The 23941-nt window shown below is 37.2% G+C and overlaps 2 protein-coding genes across 2 annotated transcripts; both read left to right on the plus strand.

Annotated features, from left to right (window-relative positions):
• The first annotated feature begins 1461 nt into the window (after positions 1–1461).
• On the plus strand, positions 1462–7251 carry LOC131955071 (deoxyribodipyrimidine photo-lyase-like). Its single transcript, XM_059319021.1, has 11 exons — positions 1462–1846; positions 2068–2157; positions 2875–3073; positions 3364–3509; positions 3730–3912; positions 4040–4198; positions 4491–4689; positions 4995–5147; positions 5577–5698; positions 5873–6032; positions 6537–7251. The coding sequence occupies exons 1-11, from the start codon at positions 1538–1540 to the stop codon at positions 6683–6685; spliced, it is 1869 nt and encodes a 622-aa protein (XP_059175004.1). The 5' UTR covers positions 1462–1537; the 3' UTR covers positions 6686–7251.
• A 1900-nt stretch (positions 7252–9151) lies between these two features.
• On the plus strand, positions 9152–16146 carry LOC131955060 (deoxyribodipyrimidine photo-lyase). Its single transcript, XM_059319011.1, has 12 exons — positions 9152–9364; positions 10378–10755; positions 10988–11077; positions 11414–11612; positions 11933–12123; positions 12334–12516; positions 12654–12812; positions 13131–13329; positions 13636–13788; positions 14142–14287; positions 14462–14621; positions 15414–16146. The coding sequence occupies exons 1-12, from the start codon at positions 9227–9229 to the stop codon at positions 15560–15562; spliced, it is 2145 nt and encodes a 714-aa protein (XP_059174994.1). The 5' UTR covers positions 9152–9226; the 3' UTR covers positions 15563–16146.
• The last annotated feature ends 7795 nt before the right edge of the window (positions 16147–23941 follow it).

Here is a 23941-nt window from a genome sequence, read left to right on the forward strand (position 1 = left end):
ATTTATTTTTTAAAATTTATTGTTTCGTCCCTAGAACTAGAGGGGGGGGAGGGGTAGAAAAATCTAAAATGCCAACCACAAAAGTCACCAATGCAGTAATGTAGTACAGACCAATAAAATTAGAGAAATTATCAAACCGCGGAAATTTCAGTTACGTAAAAATTCTATATTTAGAATTTAGGTTAAAAAAAAAATAATTAGAAACTAGATCTAGATCTAGATCTAGGTCCTACGCGACAGGAACGCTTTTCGCATTTTTGTTTATTTTATTAGATCTAGAATCTAGATTCTACATCTTTTTTTGATCTAGATAGCATTTAATTTTAACATGTCATAAGTAAGTAGATGAAGAGTCTTCTTAAATGATCAGTACAGTTAGGCAATATAATTCAATATAGGCCTAATATAAATTAAATATAGATCTTCTATAGTCTATAGTAATGCTAGTCCTATTATAATAATAAAATAATAGGCCCTATTAATAGTATTAATTACTTAATTACTATATTAATCTATATTATTAATATTATTATACCTACATACATAGTACATACAACATAGTATCTAATATCTAAGTATAAGTATTACATTATACAGCCTAATGGTAGTAAATGTAATAGTATTTTTCAGGACTAAGTCAAGTTAACTAAGTTTACTAAGTTTTAGTATAGGCCTAAATTAAATTATTATTAACTGTTAGGCTAGGCTAATAGTAATACTTAATACACTTAATAGTATTAGTATTAGCACTGTTACTATTAGGGCCTAAGTAAAAGAAAAAGTATATAATAATAATAATATTAATAATATTAATAATACTAAAAATGTATGTTAGGCATACACAAGATTAGAAAGATGGTATTTTTGTCACAGGACGTAGGCTAACATAGACAATTAATGCACCCTTGTATATTCATGACTTATAGTTATAGTAAACATGTCGTTACTTCAAGGTTTCATGATATGGAAATGCCACAATACTGATATGTGTTATCTCCCTCTGCCACACTTTATTACTATATTGGGCTGTATTTGAACTTCTATAATCGACAGTGGTCGCTAGTTCGATCTTCCACACTGACGAAATCTGAGCGCAAATCATATGCATAAGTTGGGTGTGTGTCTATGACCAAACCCCAAAGACTGACTCAGCGAACCCTTGAGTTTTGATTGAACCCAGGTTAAAAACAATTGTTCTAGATACTACTGACTGTTGGTGTTGGTTATACTAAATATTAAATAAGAAATAAACTTTATGTTAAAAACTTAAACGTAAATAACTTGTGTAAATTTAATAATAAATAATAAGGCAGAAGGCCCTACCTAAATAATGACTAAAGCTAGATCTATAGTATATATGACATGTCAGTAAGTAATAAGATCTACAAATACTCTACTGCTGTCTGTGGCCTACATATAATTAGAAATCTATATAAACATAATTCAGTTTGTTTATCATTATCACTGCATTCTGTTTACAGAAGCAACTTTGTACTGTTCAGCTCAGCAGTTTAAAATATTTACACCACCTCCAAACATGACTGGAGAGAAAAGTAAAGAGGCTGGTGGTAAAGGGAGGTCAAGTGACAGCACTAAAACTGCCCCTGAAGTGAAGGAATCAAATGAGGGTGGTGAGAAGGATCAAAGTGTTCCAGTCAAAGACGTCAAGTCAAAGGGTGAATCTAAAACATCATCCAAATCTTCTAAACTACAGCCGCAGGAAGGGACAACAAAAAAGGCTGAGGATAAATCCAACAGAAAAAGGCCACACAGCCCAACACAAAAGTTAACTAAAAAGGAATCTCCAGAGAGTCCAAATAAAAAACCTAAACTTGAAGATACAAAGGTGTGAATGTAGAATTTACATTTTCAGAATTAAAAAAAAAGACAATAGCTCTCGGCATTAAATAGCACCTTCCCGCCAGATTACTCTAAATAATTATAGATGGACTGTTTACACAACTGATTACAGTAAATTATTATATGAGTTTCATATTAGTAATTACATGTACATTAGTTGAACATATTTATGGCAAAAAATGTAATACTTAAATTTTTCCTACCCAGAAATTGACAGACAGAAAAGGCAAAGTGTCAAAGCCAAAAGGTGAAAAAGACAAAGAAGAGCAGAAAAATTTTGAACAAGATATAGCTGAAGTAAGCATTGGTTCTATCATATTTGGACATTAACACAATTATAGTTGTAATAAGCGTAGCATGGTGGGCGTTGCTACAGTACTGATGATCAAGCGGGCTGAAGTTAAATTCCTTGACATTATGTTTTGATTGCAAGAATGAGAACATCCCCCATTAACATCGAACAGGTGGATGCGTCCAAATGCGCCTGGCATTTTCTTAAGTGGTACAGTCCTTTGCACACAAAAACACGTGTTCTGTGTATACCATTTTTATCTCATTATTAAGTGAATTACAATTTGTTATAACTTTTGAAAGCACATGGATGTTTAAATTAATTAATTATTCCAAGCTAAAATTTAAAATTTCCCTTTGGCCATCTTCTTTAAATCCTCGTCACTCCCTGTAGAGTATAAGGTAGCAACAAATCTTAGCCATTCTACTCTGTTTTGAGCGAGCCACTTCAATTCATGCCAGGTCTTGCCAGTAGCCTGCACTTCTTCTTCCATCTCTCTCCTCCATGTTCCCAGTGGTCTTCCTCTCTTTTGTTTTCCAGGTGGAGTCCATTTTAGCTTGACCACACACCTCAAGAAAAAACATTCAGAGTCTGGATTGTAAATGGCTAGACTAAAGATTTGTCAACTGCTTTGGAAAACTGATCCAAAAAGAAAGATTTAAAAAGAAAAAACAATTTGAAAGACTAGTAACATATTAATAATAGTAATAAAATGATTTCAGACAGATGGTCAAGAGGCCTCTGGAGGTGAAGAAAAAGATTTTATTCTGAGAGTCAAGAAAAAAAGGGAGGCTGTCTGCGCTGATGTGTCTAAATTTAAATTCAATAAGAAGCGTGTTCGGGTTTTGTCCAAAGCTGAGGAATGTCCAGACGGCTACAATGGGATTCTGTACTGGATGTCACGTGATCAGAGGGTTCAAGGTCAACCGAAATCTTTAAACTTTACTACCTTATCTATTATCAGTTTATTAAATTATTAGTTATAAAAATAAATAATACTCCCCATTTTGATTTCATTATCACAATCATAAAATGTCTTGTTTTTAAAAATTATAACCATACTATAGAATTATTTTTTTGGTTACTTTCAAATTCCTTTAGAAATATTCTCTGATGAATTAATGTAATAGTTTGTTCATGTGGACCAAACAATAAAAAATTTGAGAACCTTTCCTGCTACTGTTGTATGACCTTTGACCTTTCTATTTCAGACAACTGGGCCCTCCTCTATGCCCAGAGGCTAGCAATGAAGCTTGAAGTTCCCCTTCATGTCTGCTTCTGTTTGGTTCCCAAATTCCTTGAGGCTACCATTCGCCAATTTGGGTTTATGTTAAAAGGTTTAGCCCTTGTTGAAAAGGTTAGTGCATTTTTTTTAAAGCTGTATATAATTTTGAAAAACCAAATTTTGTAAGAAAGTTTCAAACTATTTATCTAGTTACAACAAAAAGTTGAAAAATATGAAAGGTTTACTTTATGGCTAGAAATTTTTTACTTATATCTCTCACTTCTATTGAATTTTATTGCCAGTGAGAGTTTTCAAATTTGTATTTATAAAAATTATTTGATGTCTGTTTCAGGAGTGTCAAAATCTGGGCATACCCTTCCATCTGTTGATAGGGGAGGCAAGCCATACTGTTCTACCATTACTTAAGAAACTCAACATAGGAGGGGTGGTTACAGATTTTTCTCCCCTTCGAGTGCCAATGAAATGGGTAAATGACCTGAAGACCAGTTTACCTAAAGACATACCTTTCTGCCAGGTAATTATTTGATTACTTCTATTTCTGTTGCAGTTTTTAAAATTGGTTTTTGTAATGTATTTTGTTAAATTACTCTTATAGATGTTTGTTGGAAATGTCCCTTTTCTATGTGGTTTACTGAATGCAGGTAGACGCCCACAACATTGTTCCCTGCTGGGAGGCTTCCCCTAAACTGGAGTACGGGGCCAGAACAATCCGCAGTAAGATAAACAACAAGCTTGGAGAGTATCTGACAGAGTTTCCTCCAGTTGTCAAACACCCACATCCTTCAGCAGAGAAGAGTTCTGTAAGTTGCCAGATAAAACCTTGAACATTTTGGTTTTTCAAACAAAATTTTTTTTTTTATTCACTTGAATGGCTTGTGAAGAGTCTTTCAAATCACCAAAAGTTTAATTAAGTAAAAGAGAAAAAAACAGAAATTAAATTAACTAATAATATGGTGTTTTTAGATATAAGGTTGAAGTAATCTGTTGAACAGTGACATATTAGTGATTGTATAAAGTTAGTTCAGCTAAATTTATTCAATACATAATTTAAAATATAAAATCAGTGACAGACATGTCCATTTTTGTCACCAGGCAACTGATTGGGAAAAAGCAGACAGCTATCTTGAAGTGGACAGGACAGTGAAGGAGGTGGCGTGGGCCCAGCCTGGTACTGAAGCTGGTCTTAGGATGCTGGAATCTTTCTGTGAAAAACGTCTCAAATATTTCTCTAGTGATCGGAATGACCCCAACAAGGAGGCGCTGAGTAACTTGTCTCCTTGGTTCCACTTTGGTAGGTGTAGTAGAGTTATACTATTGTGATTGGAGTTTTGAAGCATAATTTTTTGGCTTTTTGTTAGTATTGACAGTAGGCTACTAGGCAACTAAGTCAATTCACATGCTCACCCAACCAACTTACTTCTGTTGTTTACAAGGAACTTGTATCTTTTATCTGATCTACTCTGGTTCCTAAATCACCGTAACCCCTTAGTCTAAAAAGAATTTTTTACTGGTATAGAATTCTCACAGTGACAATGATTAATTAAAAATATTATCCTCTACCACTTTTTATTTCAAGTATTGGATTTTCTTCCATAGGTCAGCTGTCAGTCCAGCGCAGCATCCTGATGGTGAAGCTGTACTGCAGCAAATCTAGCGACAGCGTCAACGCTTTCATTGAAGAGGCTGTGGTCAGGCGAGAGCTTGCAGACAATTTTTGTTTCTACAACCCAGACTATGACTCATTCAAAGGTGAGATAAGATCGAATTATTTTTTTTTTTAAATTTCAAATTTTGTTATTGTAAAGAAATTTAAAAAGATTGTTGTACAATGTTTAGGTTGACATTAAAAATGCAAGTTCTATGAATTATCATTACAACTCGTAAGTTCAAAATAAAAGTAATAAAAAGCTAGTATCCGACAGAGTTGCCCTTCCCCCCCCCTCCTTAGTTACAGGCTGGCAGTAAATTTTTGTAAACAAACAGTAGCATCAGAAAATATTTAAATACACATATTTTTTTGTTGGTTAGGGGAATAGAAACTGCTTCACTATACTGTGTTGGCTCTATTGATGCAAAAGTCCTGCGAGGCCTTACTCTTCATTTGTTTCCTTTAGTTTATATTGCTTTTGTTAGTATCCTTTTGTAAATAAAAAGTTAAAAACATGGATTTTGTTACAGGAACAAATGACTGGGCCAAGAAAAGTCTGGAATTACACAGGAAAGATAAGAGAGAATACATTTACACAAGAGAGCAACTGGAGAACAGCAAATCTCATGATGATCTATGGAATGCTGCACAGGTGAAGGATTAAAATCTTATCATTTCTGTTGTTGAAGATATAAAAATATGTGTTGTTGATGTTGATTTTTGTGTTATTTTGGTTTTATAATGTTAATTGTTTTGTTATGAGAAATGGCTATTTTAGTTTTTTGTAAAATGTAGCAGTAAAGTTGATCTGATTTGTTTCTGACAGCGCCAGCTAGTGGTGGAAGGAAAGATGCATGGCTTTCTTCGAATGTACTGGGCCAAGAAAATTTTAGAATGGACCAAGTCACCAGAGGAGGCTTTAGCTGAAGCCATTTTTCTAAATGATAAATACAACATTGATGGGCGAGACCCTAATGGCTATGTGGGTGAGTGGTATACATTGAATGGTGTGACCCTAATGGCTATGTTGGTGAGTGGTATACAATATTGGTGGGGGAGACCCTAATGGCTATGTTGGTGAGTGGTATACATTGAATGGTGTGGCCCTAATGGCTATGTTGGTGAGAAGTGCTATTCACACAAGTTTTATTTGTAACCGTTATACTGTTATGTATTAGACGGTGTGTTCGAATGGTAAAGCTTTTGAATGTATACCCTTAAGACTTGAATTTGGGCTCTAATCCATACAACGTCCCTGAGTTTACCCATGTCTGATTGATCCTTGACATAGGGAAAATAAAAGCTGCTGACCACACCTTCATTTTTCTAGTCACTGAAACTGGTGAAATCTACTTCAGTCTACCTACGGACCGTAATTTTCAAAAGGGTACTTAGTTTACTTATGAATGTTTATCTTTAAACTTGTTTTGTTTTCATTGCTAATTGTTTGTAAATCACATTGTCTCCAGTTTTACTATTTCTGTCACTAGGCTGTATGTGGTCAATCTGTGGCATACATGACCGAGCGTGGCCACAGCGTCCAGTGTTTGGCAAGATCCGTTTCATGAACTACCAGGGCTGCAAGAGGAAGTTTGATGTGCCAGCTTTTGTCAGGAAGTACAACAAAAAAGTGGCCTGAATGTCTCATGACGACAGATTTTATTTGGAAATAACAAAAAATTACCTGACTGACTGCTAATGTAGTTTTTTAATACTCACAGGTGGATCCTTAGCTTTAGTCTAAATTTGCCTGATGAATATACATTTGTTTTAAAAATGAATTTTAAGTGCAATTTTTTAAATTATAAAATATCTTTGAGCAAGAACTTGTGTGAAGAACATATCCCAGGGGCTAGCCAGTTGGTACTTGTCAGTTATTGAAAGAAGTGTCTGTAACTTGACAGAACACATTATAAAGAAACATTTTCATGTTGAAAGAATAACCTCTGTTAATAGTTTGAATCAGAAAAATGTCAGAATATTACTTATAGCAACAAGTAACATATTCCAACAACGTTTGGCAACTTACATTCATTTGTAAAATTCCATGCATCTTTTAAGTATTATTTGCTCTTAGCTGTGGGCAACTTTTCCTCCATTGTCCCAGAGTAATTTCCCATTTTTAAAAATGTATAATTTTTATGTTTCTGGTTTGAATGAGCAAGAAGAAAATTTTATTTCTGGAAATTGTGTTATATGCTAAACATAAATGATTTCAACCTCAATGTGTCAATTATTTATATAATTAGCTACCAAGTTTTACTTTTGCAGTGGAAGTCAGTACCCTCTTTCTGAATGGCTGCTTTTTGTTTTCAAACTATAGGAATCACTTCATTCAACTGTGTAATGTTTCATAAACATAACAAATACTATCACTTCACAGTGTTCATCTAGATTGTAGTTTTAAATACTGGTTCGCTCAACTTATAACCCCCCCCCCCTCCCCCATTCACCCACCTGACTGCAGGCCCCTGTATTGTGTGTATTGTACTTATCAATATCAGAAGTTGAATCTCATTTAGATGGGCCTAAAACTTTTTCCCTTGCTGTCTTTATGGAATATTTGTTTTAAAAACTAGCCTCAAACACATCTATTTTGTTCAAACGGCAGCTAATGTTGATACTATTAAGTTGTTTGTTTTTTAATATTTATTTAATAAAGATTTTTATAAAGTGTATTAAACTTATAATTAGAGTAATGTGTCATTTAGATGTTGTTTTATAGCTATTTACCTTCAAAGTTTAGTGCAGGACTTGTACAAACTTTGTTGTTGGGGGGGGGGGGGGGTGTCTTTCCCTTCAGCCTCTACAGACAATGAAAGTAAAAATATCTGTTTGAACATGATGAGCTTGTAAGCAGCGACCCCCAACCTTCTGTATCAAATTGCATTTTGGACGCTTTCTTCTACTGTGTGGGGACGGCCTGGCCCAGCAGTAGAGCACTAGACTGCTAACCCACAAGTCTCAAATTCAAATCTGGGTTCAAGTCCGTAGAATGTCCCTGAGTCTGCTCAGTTCTGATGGATATCTAAATCAAGTAATGGAAAGTTAAGACTGCTGGGCATAGTGCTTACCACACTATACCTTCAAATATCTAGGTCACAAAAACAGGTGAACTCTTCTTCACTTGCCCCATGGACCATCAGGCCAAAAACTTTATCTCAAATGAGAAAGTTTATTGTCAAACTGGTTCAGTACCAGTTGTGTGACTAGTCTCTTAACCAGAGGCTCCATCTATTACTAATTAGGAACACGCGCTAAATCATCTTTATGTAAGCGGCATTTGTTTGGTAGGCTACTATTAAAATAGCCCCTTGTGTTTCAAAATTAGTGTTTAGTTAGTGCCTTGCAGGGTCAGGGGTTACACCCTCTCACGTCTGACATACTTAGGGTACTACAAGGGGATGATAATGAACGCTCTATTTTTGTAGAGCTGATCTGATAAAGGCGAGGCGATTTGGTGCCGTGTTGAGTGTAGTGTTTCTTCCGGACTCTTTTCTCCGGAGGAGGGGGAAAGCACTTGATATTTTCGGGGGGAGGGAGGGTGTAGGGGGGAGGCGGACTAAATTTTCCAGGGGGAGGGGTTCTATTCTGGTAGAAGTATATATTTTCTATAGGCTTATCAATTTTGCATATTGAGCATTTAAAGGATTATAATGTAATAAGTACAGGTTGTTGTGTCAAGACTCCCCCCCCCCTCAGTATGGGGCGCTTGGAGACAACTATGCGTCTGTGATGTACCAGATGAATGGTCTTTTATATATATAGAGAGAACGAATATATGAAAAATTATGAAATCTATAAACAATTTATTATATCATGTGCCACAGCTCGTAATTAAAACTTTTATTTATTATTATTATTTGGAGAATTAATGCGAAGTATCATTTATTAGTAGTATTAGCCAGCTAAATAAGTTTTGACCAATCAAACGCGAGACCTTCCTATACCGCGGGAAATATCTGTTATGTAAAGAAATTTCTATTTAGGTCAAGATGTGTAAAAAAAAATATCCCAGCACTTAAAATACTACAGATTATCCAGATCTAGATTCTAAGACTGAAGTGAAAGTCTTTTTTATTTTATTTAATAGTTTGTGTTCTTTATTATATATTTTTAAAACTCATCTCGATTTTATATTTAAACATATCTAAAAATCTAGAAGATTTAGAAAAGATCTATGACCAGCATTGTAACCCAAACAAGTTTATTTCTGACACGTGCAAGGACTCTTTTTCTTAGAATCGGCAAGACCGTAGTTATAAATAGATCTTTATCTAGTATATCTAGATACAGTGTATGTGTATTAAAGACAGAGGTAAATAATAATATATGTAGGCCTAGGTATTTATAATTTATGTAGAGCTAGGCCTAATATAATACTAATAGTAGGCTATTAATAATTTAATAGGCCTTGTAATACTTGTATAGTAGGCCTATAGGCCTATATATAATATATATAAATATACTATAGGCCTAGTCTATCTATAGGCTCTATTGCTATTAATCATAATTAATAGGCCTAATATAGGCCTTTATATATTTATTATTGTTATGTAGTAGAAAAATAGATAAAGATATGCTGACACAGCATTTGATGTTTTTACCTCCCCCCTCCCCTCCATCACACATTGTCACAAAAAGCTCTAAAATGACACCATTCCTCATCCTACAACTACATTAAAACAACCCCCTACAAAATTGCAGTTGATTTTTTTCTTAAAAACATTGATCTTATTCCAAAATCTTGTCTGAATTCTGTCAACATGGAGTATTTTAATCAATTCCTATTACAATTTATTGAAACAGTTTTCTAAAACGTGAAATAATGGTTAAAGTTTGTTTTCTAACATTGCTTTTTTATAATGCAAAAATGTAACTTCACACCATCTGAACCCCCCCCCCCCCCCCCCAAATCACATACTCACAAAATTATGGACCCCTACCCCCTTACGAGTTTGATGTCATTTATGGATGAACCCTTATTGTTAAGTATTAACTTATTAAGTAGGCTAGAGTTTGCTGTTGGTTACACCAATCAAAAACTAGATGGGCCTAATTAATTATTATATCATACATTTATTAGGTATACTAAGTTATTAATAACTTACTGCTAAGACTAACTACAATTAGGCCTATACAGTATTATAGTATACACTCAGGGCCTTTTAATTTGTTATTTTTCAATTTAGCCAGTCTAGCAGGTCAACTCATTTACAGCCTTATGATTTGATTTGGTATTCAGATAGAATGTAACAAGATTACTTGTCACTGCAGTAGTACATAGTTAAATTAATAACTAATGTATGTTTATGCTTGCCCTGCTTACAGAAACAACATAGGTCTACTACTATCAGTAGTTCAGCTCAGCAGTTCAAAATATTTACACCACCTCCAAACATGACTGGAGAGAAAAGTAAAGAGACTGATGGTAAAGGGAGGTCAAGTGACAGCACTAAAACTGCCCCTGAAGTGAAGGAATCAAATGAGGGTGGTGAGAAGGATCAAAGTGTTCCAGTCAAAGATGTCAAGTCAAAGGGTGAATCTAAAACATCATCCAAATCTTCTAAACTACAGCCGCAGGAAGGGACAACAAAAAAGGCTGAGGATAAATCCAACAGAAAAAGGCCACACAGCCCAACACAAAAGTTAACTAAAAAGGAATCTCTAGAGAGTCCAAATAAAAAACCTAAACTTGAAGACACAAAGGTGTGAATGTAAAATCTTAAAGTATTTTGAAACATTTGGTTTGTTGTTAGATCTTTATTAATGTTTTTTTTTTTTTACTTTAAGGCAATTTTTGGGACATTAAACATCATCTCAATCTAGGCTACTTTAGACTAATCATAGATGTTGTTTGTATAACATTAAGTATAAAAAAAAGTAATTAGTGCCTTCATGCATGCTAGTATGATCTAACATTTAAACTTTTCTCACCTAGAAATTGACGGCTACAAAAGGCAAAGTATCAAAACCAAAAAGTGGAAAAGACAAACAAGAGCAAGATGATCTAGAGGAAGATTCAACTGAAGTAAGCATTGCTTCTATCATATTGGGGACATAAATACATAGTTTTTTGTTACTGAAATCTGGCTTCTAACACAGCAAATAGGGGTGAGGTGGTGGAGATACTACTGAAAATCCATGTGTTCAAATCCTGGTCATTAAGTAGACATTCGATATCTGAAAGGGAAATTTTTACACTGGGCTTTTAAGATTTATCTTTTGCTTTCAGTTACTTAGATAGCTTTATAGATATTTTTTTAAAAAATCATTTAATCAGAGGAAATCTTTAAAAAGCAATTATCATGTAAACAGCAACTTAACTTATGAAAGACTTGAGTCATATTTATAAAAATGATTTCAGACAGATGGTCACGAGGCCTCTGGAGGTGAAGAAAAAGATTTTATTCTGAGAGTCAACAAAAAAAGAGAGGCTGTCTGCGCTGATGTGTCTAAATTTAAATTCAATAAGAAGCGTGTTCGGGTTTTGTCCAAAGCTGAGGAATGTCCAGACGGCTCCAATGGGATTCTGTACTGGATGTCACGTGATCAGAGGGTTCAAGGTCAACTGAACTATTTACTAAATTATGATAATCAATCACATATGCTTTCTGAATAATACATTCGTTTATCAAATAATAACAGTTGCCATTTTTATTATTATAACGGAGAAAAAAAACAACCACTGTTTTTTTTTTTATTTATAAATATATGGTGTATTGGACTATAAATTATAACTTCTTACAAGAAAGACAAAATTATTTATTTGGTTGCTTTCACATTTCTTTATTTGTGTGTTAAAAGCAATTTAATTTTTCAAATATCGTCAAATGATTAATTTTAATATTTCATTTATGTGGATAAGCAGAATAAAATATTTCAGAGCTTTCCTGCTACTGTTGTCTGACCGTTGACCTTTCTATTTCAGACAACTGGGCCCTCCTCTATGCCCAGAGGCTAGCAATTAAGCTTGAAGTTCCTCTTCATGTCTGCTTCTGTTTGGTTCCCAAATTCCTTGAGGCTACCATTCGCCAGTTTGGGTTTATGCTAAAAGGTTTAGCCCTTGTTGAAAAGGTGAGTACCAAGATGCAGGTGCATATATATTTTCAAGCAGTAAATATCTTTGAAAAAACAAAGTTTATAAGATAATATTTTGAAAGATTTACTTTATGGCTAGGAATATTTTCACTTATATAATACTATATTTCTCACATCTATTGAATTTTATCGCCAGTGAGAGTTTTCAACTTTGTATTTATAAAAATTATTTGATGTCTATTTCAGGAGTGTCAAAATCTGGGCATACCCTTCCATCTGTTGATAGGGGAGGCAAGCCATACTGTTCCACCATTACTTAAGAAACTCAACATAGGAGGGGTGGTTACAGATTTTTCTCCCCTTCGAGTGCCAATGAAATGGGTAAATGACCTGAAGACCAGTTTACCTAAAGACATACCTTTCTGCCAGGTAATGGTTTGGTTACTTTGGTTAATTTTATTTCTGTCGCATCTGTTAAATCTTGGTTTTTGTAATGCATTTTGTTAAACTACTCTTATAGATGTTTGTTGGAAATGTCCCTTTTCTATGTGGTTTACTGAATGCAGGTAGACGCCCACAACATTGTTCCCTGCTGGGAGGCTTCCCCTAAACTGGAGTACGGGGCCAGAACAATCCGCAGTAAGATAAACAACAAGCTTGGAGAGTATCTGACAGAGTTTCCTCCAGTTGTCAAACACCCACATCCTTCAGCAGAGAAGAGTTCTGTAAGTTGCCAGATAAAACCTTGAACATTTTGGTTTTTCAAACAAATCCAGGCAGGTCATGCTGTATCATATTTTTTAAATTTTATTCACTCATATGGCTTGTGAAGAGTCTTTCAAATCACCAAAAGTTTCATTAAATAAAAGAGAAAAAAACAGAAATTAAATTAATTAATAATCTGATGGTTTTAGGTATAAGGTTAAAGTAATCTGTTGAACAGTGACATATTAGTGATTGTATAAAGTTAGTTCAGCTAAATTTATTCAATACATAATTTAAAATATAAAATCAGTGACAGACATGTCCATTTTTGTCACCAGGCAACTGATTGGGAAAAAGCAGACAGCTATCTTGAAGTGGACAGGACAGTGAAGGAGGTGGCGTGGGCCCAGCCTGGTACTGAAGCTGGTCTTAGGATGCTGGAATCTTTCTGTGAAAAACGTCTCAAATATTTCTCTAGTGATCGGAATGACCCCAACAAGGAGGCGCTGAGTAACTTGTCTCCTTGGTTCCACTTTGGTAGGTGTAGTAGAGTTATACTATTGTGATTGGAGTTTTGAAGCATAATTTTTTGGCTTTTTGTTAGTATTGACAGTAGGCTACTAGGCAACTAAGTCAATTCACATGCTCACCCAACCAACTTACTTCTGTTGTTTACAAGGAACTTGTATCTTTTATCTGATCTACTCTGGTTCCTAAATCACCGTAACCCCTTAGTCTAAAAAGAATTTTTTACTGGTATAGAATTCTCTCAGTGACAATGATTAATTAAAAATATTATCCTCTACCACTTTATTATTTCAAGTATTTGATTTTCTTCCATAGGTCAGCTGTCAGTCCAGCGCAGCATCCTGATGGTGAAGCTGTACCGCAGCAAATCTAGCGACAGCGTCAACGCTTTCATTGAAGAGGCTGTGGTCAGACGAGAACTGTCAGACAACTTTTGTTTCTACAACCCAGACTACGACTCATTTAAAGGTGAGATAAGATCACCTGTTATATTATATTCTGTTTTTGTAAAATCATTTCTTCAATTTTTGTGAGGCAGTAACAAGGATAAGTTTTCAAAATTATCATAATTCCAATTGCTAATACTCTGTGAAGAGAGTTGCTACCCCTCCCACTTGTAGGTTATGCACCAGATTTAAGTAAACCAATGTTTGCAGCTGAAAATTGAACTAATTAGTTAATGAACTTGTAAGCCATACTTAATTGTTTCCCAGCTGATCTTCAGGTCCTTAGGTGGTGGACATCTTTAAGGCTTGGGGTAAATGTTTCCTTCAGCCTACTTTGATTATGAATAAAGGGAATAATTTCTTCTAAATAAAAAGTTAAAAACCTGGATTTTTTTACAGGAACAAATGACTGGGCCAAGAAAAGTCTGGACTTACATAGAAAAGATAAGAGAGAATACATTTACACAAGAGAGCAACTGGAGAACAGCAAAACTCATGATGATCTATGGAATGCTGCACAGGTGAAGTATTAAAATCTTATCATTTCTGTTGTTGAAGATATAAAAATATGTGTTGTTGATGTTGATTTTTGTGTTATTTTGGTTATATAATGTTGATAGTTTTGTTTTGAGAAATGGCTACTTTAGTGTTGTGTAGAATGTAGCAGTAAAGTTGATCTGATTTGTTTCTGACAGCGCCAGCTAGTGGTGGAAGGAAAGATGCATGGCTTTCTTCGAATGTACTGGGCCAAGAAAATTTTAGAATGGACCAAGTCACCAGAGGAGGCTTTAGCTGAAGCCATTTTTCTAAATGATAAATACAACATTGATGGGCGAGACCCTAATGGCTATGTGGGTGAGTGGTATACAACATTGATGGTGTGACCCTAATGGCTATGTTGGTGAGTGGCATTCATCATTGATGGGCGAGACCCTAATGGCTATGTTGGTGAGTGGCATTCATCATTGATGGGCGAGACCCTAATGGCTATGTGGGTGAGTGGTATACAACATTGATGGTGTGACCCTAATGGCTATGTTGGTGAGTGGTATACAACATTGATGGTGTGACCCTAATGGCTATGTTGGTGAGTGGCATTCATCATTGATGGGCGAGACCCTAATGGCTATGTTGGTGAGTGGCATTCATCATTGATGGGCGAGACCCTAATGGCTATGTTGGTGAGTGGTATACAACATTGAATGGTGTGACCTTAATGGCTATGTTGGTGAGAAGTGGTTTTTCAGTGAAGGGGGATGAACTAACATAGAAATTTGCTTTTGTTCTGTCTACCATTGGCCAGACCCAGGATGGGATGGCAAAAGTATTTCCATGATCTAGGTGGCAGGGGGCAAGTTAAAGGTCATCAACTCACCACTTCATGGGGTGAATGGTGACAAGTTATTGTAAAAATATATGTGGTTCATCTCACCACTTCATGGGATGAATGGTGGTAAGTTATTTAAAATATCTGTGTTTCATCTCACCACTTAATGGGATGAATGGTAGCAAGTTATTGTAAAATATCTGTGGTTCTACACCACTACCTTATGTAGGTAATGTTTATACTTGCTAGGTATAGAGGTGTAATTTAATGTGTGCACTTCATGCTTACCTTGTATCCAGTGTTGCTATTTTTATCTCCAGGCTGTATGTGGTCAGTGTGTGGTATACATGACCAAGGGTGGGCGGAGCGTCCAGTGTTTGGCAAGATCCGCTACATGAACTACCAGGGCTGCAAGAGGAAGTTTGATGTGCCAGCTTTTGTCAGGAAGTACAACAAAAAACTGGCCTGATTGTCTCACAGCAAATCTTGTCACAAGAATTTTGTCTCTCTTGGAGGTTTATCAATACTCACACTTCATGTCTGATTGATTAATATTTTAATTGGAAGTTTATCTGATGTATGTAAATTTGTACATACATATTAATTATTATGATGTGGTTCAATGTAAGTTCACTCAGCCTAGTATAAAAATAATAAAATCTTGCTTTGCCTGTACACTGACTGAATAAAGTTGCCTAGCAACTGTGTACATTCGCCTTTTCCAAATTTTGGAGTTAGAAAGTTCTTTCCCATGCCTGAGTAGCCTCCCTTTTTTGATGAGCAGGAACTAAATTTTTAAGAAGGTGTTGGCCACTTAACTAGATAGAAACTGGTCACCAAATGTACATGACAGATGTATGTAAAAACTTAAGCCTCTTGGTCATGTTGTTTACACGACTGGTTACCCAGTACCTAATGACAAGTCACTCTGTTACCCAGTACCTTATGACAAGTTACCCTGTACCTGATGACAAGTTACCCTGTACCTGATGACAAGTTACCCAGTACCTGATGACAAGTTACCCTGTACCTAATGACAAGTTACCCTGTACCTGATGAGCTGGGATAATGGCCTCGTCCTTAAAACTCTTGTATGTGGTCATCGCCACCTCAAGCTATGCACATAAGCTAGGCTGACTGGAACAGGTGTAAGAATCTAGCATTTCTCTCACCCATGTTACTGGCCTGTAAGAATCTAGCATTTCTCTCACCCATGTCACTGGCCTGTAAGAATCTAGCATTTCTCTCACCCATGTTACTGGCCTGTAAGAATCTAGCATTTCTCTCACCCATGTTACTGGCCTGTAAGAATCTAGCATTTCTCTCACCCATGCTAATGACTGTCCTGGATTTTTACACCTAAATGATAAATATAATTAATAGGAATTATGATGTTTACTTTTGTGTTGGTATAATATTATTTATCCATATTCTAGAATTTGTAATTTAGTATTTTCTATGAGGAAGTGTGTCACTGAACTGCCCCCCCCCCTCCCTTAGATCTCCTCTCCCCTGCTTTGATGCTCATTTTTAACATAGAACTGTTTTATTTTTAATGTTGTACCTATAATAAAATGTTTATTTTCTAATGATGTACCATAAAATGTTTATTTTTAATGATGTACCTATACAATATTTATTTTCTACTGTTGCACCTATAAAATGTTTATTTTCTAATGTTGCACCTATAAAATGCACTCATCAGTTTGATACACATGGCAGCCATTGTTGATATTAATTTGAATTTTGCAACATTTTCTGTGTAATAAAGTTTGAACTAGATTAATGAGCCCTTGAGTTGTTCTGTCGTATTTCTTTCCCTGCAGAGCTTAGCTGGTACAGGATAATCTATGTGGGCAGATGAAGTAGACTTTCAGCTGATTTTGTGATCTTAATATGAATGTGTGGTCAACATCTTGTCAGGTACCCATCAGACCTGCGTCAGAGGCGTAGCGACTGGGGGGGGGGGGGTACATATGTCCCCGGACGCCGACCTAGCGCCAAAATAAGCTCATTTTATGTGCTATTCTGAATTCTAAATATAAAAAATATATGGGGGGGGGGGGGGGGGGGCGCCAAATTGAAAGTTTGTCCCCGGGCGGGGTTGCTACGCCTCTGACCTGGGTAAATTCTGGCAAGTAATGGCTCAAACTACCCACCGTTCCCTGCTATCTGTAGACACTGGCCAACAATCTGCCTGCCTTCCTATCTGCTACTACATGTCTACAGATGGGGACGGTGGGTGGAGTATCTGTCAGTCTCGTCACGAAAGGGAACAATTTCACAGATAGTCGAACGCATGGAACAGTTTCATTAACCGTCAACGTTAAAAATCATTAAATAAAAGCGCAAATTATTTGAGATTAAAATCTGACGCGGACACCATCGGGAGACACCAACTTTTCAACCTTGAGAACCACTGATTTAGCCAGCAATGATCAAGATGGCTGATCTATTCCTAGTCAGCGCTTCGTGGGGTTATACAAATCAAGATTATCGGTTATAATCTATATGCTAATGAGCTTACAACCGAGGGGTCTACCCGACACGAGAATAATTCTGTTGTATTGATCCAGCGGGAATCTCGAGATGGCTTGTACAGGAACTGTAACGCTTGAGTTGACATCTGTTCTGTTCAATGGCCGACTAGATTTTTGAGTGGGAGGGGGTAGGGGTGGCTAAGGGTAGTGTTTTAGTGGGGTTTTTGTTGTTGTTTTGTTGTGGTGGGAGAGGTGTGTTCTCGTGGTGGGAGAGGTGTGTTGTTGTTCGACGTTTGATTTTTTCTTGCGTTTGTATTTGTTTTGTTTGTGTTTTGGTTTGTGTTTGTGTTCTGTTTGCTACTTTTTGTGTGTATTTTTGGTTTTGGTTGGTTGTGGTTAGGGTGGACAATGCCGGGTATATGCTGATTACTAAACACCCATGTCATGAACCTTTATAGATATGTTTTTCACAGAGGCCAGTGCAGGGCCTGGCCGGGACGGCTAGTTATAAAATAAATGTAGATCTAGTGTGAGCGTTTATTTCTTACAAGAGGTTTATACAGCAACACAGTAAAAAAAGTAAATTAGCCTTCAGTTTCTCCTCTATTTTTATAGCAAGAATCATCCCGCCCTTCTCTCTGGGGCTGCTACAATTGTAGTAATCTAGGAATGCCGGGTTGCCGGGTTGCTATAATTGTACTTCGTTGTGGTTGTCGGGTTGCTAAAATTGTCCTATGCTAGAGTTGTCGGGTTGCTCTAATTGTCCTATGCTATTGTTGTCGGGTTGCTCTAATTGTCCTATGCTATTGTTGTCGGGTTGCTCTAATTGTCCTATGCTAGTGTTGTCGGGTTGCTCTAATTGTCCTATGCTAGTGTTGGTCCAAACGGCGGACCACATGCGGCCCACCATACAATAGATACCGCCCACAGGGCCATAGACGACACTTTCGCTTTTAAACTTCCGGTTTTGTAGGTGTGAGGGTCAGCGAAAGATTGTTACACGAGTTAGGAGTTGGGTAAAAACGGTCCCATTTTTCCTACGATCTCTCACCACGGCATGATAGAAGAGAGTCGACGAACAAAAGACTAAATTCTTTGAAATCATTTTATAAAACTTTGTTCATGACATAAACCAACTGAACGGAATGAAAGCCGAAGTGTTCGGATCAGAGTTTTCAGACTGTTACGTACCCACGTGTTACAGGATCACACTGTATGACGGGATCAGTCGGGATCACGCAGCGTGACACGGTGTCACGTATAGGGCTTACATATGCCGGTTTTAAAATTCATCCAAAGATGTAATAATGCCAGGCTTGTAACCCCCCCATCCCCCTACCGACTCTGCCCAACCCCCCCCCCCCCCCCCTACCGACTCTGCCCAACCCACCCCAAATCGAACTAGGTAACATCTGTACGACGTGGCTGGTTCGAAGATTTTAGTTTTATATTTACAAAAACGTGGCAGACAGCTAACCCATGTTTACAGTCAGATAGTATCTTTAACCATTAATGCACAAATAATTATTCAATGTATTCCCAGCAAATGCATGTACACATGGCTATATTCATTTTATCGTAAAAAAAAAAATTTTTTAGAAGTAAATATTTTGTGTCATCCAGAGTCACATTACATGTTGGTGTCATCCAGTGCCACATGTTTGTGTCATCCAGTGCCACATGTTTGTGTCATCCAGTGCCACATGTTGGTGTCATCTAGAGCCACACTACATGTTGGTGTCATCCAGTGCCACATTGTACTATGTTGATGTCATCCAGTGCCACATATTGGTGTCATCCAGTGCCACACTACATGTTGGTGTCATCCAGTGACACATGTTTGTGTCATCTAGAGCCACACAACATGTTGGTATCATCCAGTGCCACATTGTACTATGTTGATGTCATCCAGTGTCACATGTTGGTGTCATCCAGTGCCACACTACATGTTGGTGTCATCCAGTGCCACACTACATGTTGGTGTCATCCAGTGCCACACTACATGTTGGTGTCATCCAGTGCCACACTACATGTTGGTGTCATCCAAATAATTCTTCCGCAATCGCGACACCCTTCGAGCTGCGTCATTCTTGTTTTTGTATTGGACATGTTCTGATTGTTCATTGATCAACTTTAACATCGTGTTTTTCTTTTCGTCTTCTTCGTTCATTATAACTTGTCAACTTGTTATGGCCATATCAGCCGATACTGTCGTTGAGTCGCTCATCACCATATAGGCCGTTAACTCCGATTTTCAGCCTGCTTATTTTTTTTTAACTTGTTTCCATAGTATTTGTCCAACCAAGAACAAACTACACGGCAGCAGTTGTTTAATTTTGGAGTTGTCTCTCCTATAAGAATTACTGTCCCCTGCTATCGAGCTATTTTTTTATTATTATATATTTTTATTATATATATATATATATATATATATATATATATATATATATATATATATATATATATATATATATAATTAAGTGACCAGAAATTAGGAATGTTGTAGTCCTACGCTATAACATTTTATCACATTTCTAATCTTGAGTGTAGTATGACAAAAAAAAGCGGAACTAGAACAAAACCTAGCTCAAGCGGCCTTCGGTTCGGTTACAAAATATCAATTCCTGGTGTCTTTAAAAATTCCATAAAACTGTGTTTTTTAATTAAGCCCTAGTCAGCCTTGTTTTGTTTGTCTTTTTTTAACGCCAAAAGTGTTTTCTTAACGGCCTCGCCATTAAAACAAAAGGTCGTCTGTCCAGTTGTGCAAGAAAGACAAACATTGTTGAAATGTCGCTGTCTTGTTTCCATTTCATCCATTTCGCTCGCATGGTCTCCCCTTTCACTGAGTCTAATTTAAAATGATTTGATCATGTTTTCCACTGGCTAAGAGTGCTTCCATATGTAAACATGGTGGTGACTCCGCAGGTAGATTGGTGTACTGTGTCAGAAAATGTGTAGCCTCGTCAAGTTTTGTTTACTCCCTGACACTCGTGAAATCAGACCCGACACTCAACAACGAGAGCATCAGTGGGCTAAAAATAGACTCACAGGAGCGAGGTCGGAGAAATGAGGTCAAAACAACAAACCAGATGACTATATTTAAATTAGCCTTGCGGAGCAACATTTTCTCACATAAAATTAAAATTAAGTGGTACTGGTTGGAATTAATTAAATTAGGCTAATGAGTTTGATAATTTCTGCTTGAGCGAAGGCTCAGTGAAAATGGGAATTTGTTCCGCATGTAATGCAGGACGGTTTAGGAATCTTCCAACACGTTGTTGAAATTGTAGGGTCAGTGGCGAGTCGCAGTGTTGGACTGAGGCTGACCAGGCAGCACCCCAGGGCCCCTGACTTTAGAGACCCCCCGCCCCCCACATACAACTTTATCTAACGGCCAATGGCGAATTTCCAGACAAACAACAGCACTACTAGCGTGTTGCTAATTCTACTAAATTAAACAACAGCACAACTAGCGTGTTGCTAATTCTACTAAATTAAACAACAAGCGTGTTGCTAATCCTACCAAATTAAACAACAGCACTACTAGCGTGTTGCTAATTCTACTAAATTAAACAACAGCACTACTAGCGTATTGCTAATCCTACCAAATTAAACAACAGCACTACTAGCGTGTTGCTAATTCTACTAAATTAAACAACAGCACTACTAGCGTATTGCTAATTGTACCAAATTAAACAACAGCACTACTAGCGTATTGCTAATTCTACCAAATTAAACAACAGCACTACTAGCGTGTTGCTAATCCTACTAAATTAAACAACAGCGCTAATGGTGCGTTGCTAATTCTGCCAGATTTAACAGCATTAATGGTGCGTTGCTAATTCTACCAGATTTATAAAGTATTTACTTGAGTTATTTCTTGAAGTATTTTAATCCTTGAGGTAGATGACGGCTTTCCAATATTTAAATAGCTGATCGATCGCTAAAGTCGAAGGATTGTTGTGGTAGTGTAATCCACAAATCCATTTATGGATTGGCCACAAACATTATGCAGAGTTTAATACGACATTGATATGATGGGGGGGGGGGGGGGGGGTAAGAGGAGGGGGGGGGTGAGTGGAAAATTTGGGGGGTGGGTGGAGGAAACAAACTTCTGCCATCAGGTCACGTGTTACTAGCAATAAGAACCCTCCCGAGTATACAGGCGCGATGAATGAAGACAAATACAGGCTGTATATTTTTAAAAGATCAACAAGCTTTTAAATTGACTAAAAGCATTTTTATCCAGTCACGTGGGTATTAATTGATTTTAAAATTATAAATATAATGGGTTCGGTCGGGATAGGTTGTTAATCATTACATCCCCCCAGACCCCCCCCCCCCGTTTAAATCGTTACATGACTCACCGTGTATTATTATAGCTTAAGAAAATGTGTTTTTACTCTCAGTCAGTTTGAAAATGTTCAAATACATTTTCAAGGTTATTAATTTTCTTTTTATATATTTTTTTAAATAAAATTCGTTTGTATTTTAGAATTATTTCTTAAAAAAAAAAACAAATGGATTTTAAGTTTATAAAGTAACATAGGTATTCTTCAGGGGTAGACAATGGTTTGGGTTGATTGGGATTATATGTGGTAAATCTCTGTATTTAGATTTGTGAGTCAAAGAGGTTTCTCTCGTGGTCGTTGTACGGTCTTTGTGGTTATCATTAGGTCTCTGGATTATGGTAGGGGGTCGTTGAGACATGGCTTTGTGGTATAGAGTTTTACACTGGTGGCGGGGGGGGGGGGGGGGGGATATGTGGGTAGGGGAGAGGGTGCTGTAGAGGGGAGGAAGACAGTAATTGGAAAGACAGTAATTGGAAATTTGACAGTTTGAGCATCCCAAGTTTAGCCGAGTGAACACGATAAAGTCTCGTTCTTTAAATGTTATCAATAAACAAGTGACGCCTTTGAATAAAGACGTGACAGAAAAATCGAAGAGGAAAAACTCGATTCTGCTATTTAGCAGATCAGGCTTTAATAATGAGAGGATATTGAAACAGTTGTGAGGCCACAATGGCACTTTATATATATATATATATATATATATATATATATATATATATATATATATATATATATATATATATATATATATATATATATATATATATATGATGGCGCAGGCGGAATTTTATCGTGTGAGAGTTCATAAAGTGGAATTCGTGGACTGAAAATGTCGAGAAAAAGATCGACTGATAAGGGAGGCTGGACTTTATGGCTTGAGTTTAAAAATGGAGGTCTACCCATAAATCTCGTTCGTTGTCGAAATGTTATCTCAGCCATATGCACCCCAGGGATCCGAAATAAAATATTCACAGAGAGCATTGAATGCGACACAACGTGTCGTCGCCAAGTATAACTTACCATCAGGCGGCTGTCATATTTTTAGGGAGAGGGGGAGGGGGCGACTTGGGGTTCTAGTCCCCGGGCCTACCTGAACCATTTCACGGCATTTAGACAGCTGTGTGTATGTACATATGAGTGTGTGCGTATGAATGCATGGGTGTGTACATGAATATGTGGATGTGGTTAATAACTAGTAACCCGAAATGACCCCCCCAGAGGTCACAGATTTGTCATACATCCAATAATGGCCTACATCCACTGGTGGCCTACATACAATGGTGGCCTACATCCAATGATGGTGTACATCCAATGATGGCCTACATCCAATGGTGGCCTACATCCAATGGTGGCCTACATCCAATGGTGGCCTACATCCAATGGTGGCCTACATCCAATGGTGGCCTACATCCAATGATGGCCTACATCCTTTGACGATCAATGCAAGGATCAAATGGCAACAGCGGTTACATAACTGGTATTGGGGACTTCGTTTGACCCGGGCTGGGTGGGGTAGCGAAGGTAGGGGAGGTGTGGGTGGGTGGGGTACTGAAGGTAGGGTGGCTGTGGGTGGGTGGGGGTGGGGAGGTAGGGGGTAAAGGGGGGACGACTTATAACTCAAGTTAAAACAGTGAATGGAGCAAAAACAAGGAATTAAAACAGAAAGACTGAACCAGGTCGGGAGGGGTTTGGCGAATTTAGATTAGCGGGGGTAGAGGGGCGGACAAATCAGGGGGGGGGGGCGGACAATGGTTAAATTTAATAATTTCTATATAAATTATAAAATATTTTCTGTTTTGTTTAGGTATGTGTGTGCGGGGGGGGGGGGGGGGGGAAGAAGGACAGTGCTTCGGAAGGGATGCCTGGTGACCCTGCTGGAATCTGAGGCCGTCACTCAAAGACTGTTGACACAATTAAGCTAAGTCCAACACACGACGTCTGAATTTCTATCCGCACGTTTGGGGTCAAATCTTGTAACTCAATATTTGCCATTTCTAATGGAGCGATTTCTTGTAA

The sequence above is a fragment of the Physella acuta genome, unplaced genomic scaffold (assembly GCF_028476545.2).
Source record: "Physella acuta isolate Inbredline_101_S28 unplaced genomic scaffold, ASM2847654v3 ptg001052l, whole genome shotgun sequence".
Lineage (NCBI taxonomy): Eukaryota > Metazoa > Mollusca > Gastropoda > Physidae > Physella > Physella acuta.

Coding starts and splice junctions, on each gene's coding strand:
- LOC131955071 (XM_059319021.1), top strand. CDS start 1,538: ATGACTGGAGAGAAAAGTAAAGAGGCTGGTGGTAAAGGGAGGTCAAGT. Junction 4,199..4,490: donor CTTCAGCAGAGAAGAGTTCT/GTAAGTTGCCAG, acceptor TTTTGTCACCAG/GCAACTGATTGGGAAAAAGC. Junction 4,690..4,994: donor GTCTCCTTGGTTCCACTTTG/GTAGGTGTAGTA, acceptor TTTCTTCCATAG/GTCAGCTGTCAGTCCAGCGC.
- LOC131955060 (XM_059319011.1), top strand. CDS start 9,227: ATGACCAGCATTGTAACCCAAACAAGTTTATTTCTGACACGTGCAAGG. Junction 9,365..10,377: donor TATGTGTATTAAAGACAGAG/GTAAATAATAAT, acceptor CCCTGCTTACAG/AAACAACATAGGTCTACTAC. Junction 11,613..11,932: donor ACGTGATCAGAGGGTTCAAG/GTCAACTGAACT, acceptor AAAATATTTCAG/AGCTTTCCTGCTACTGTTGT.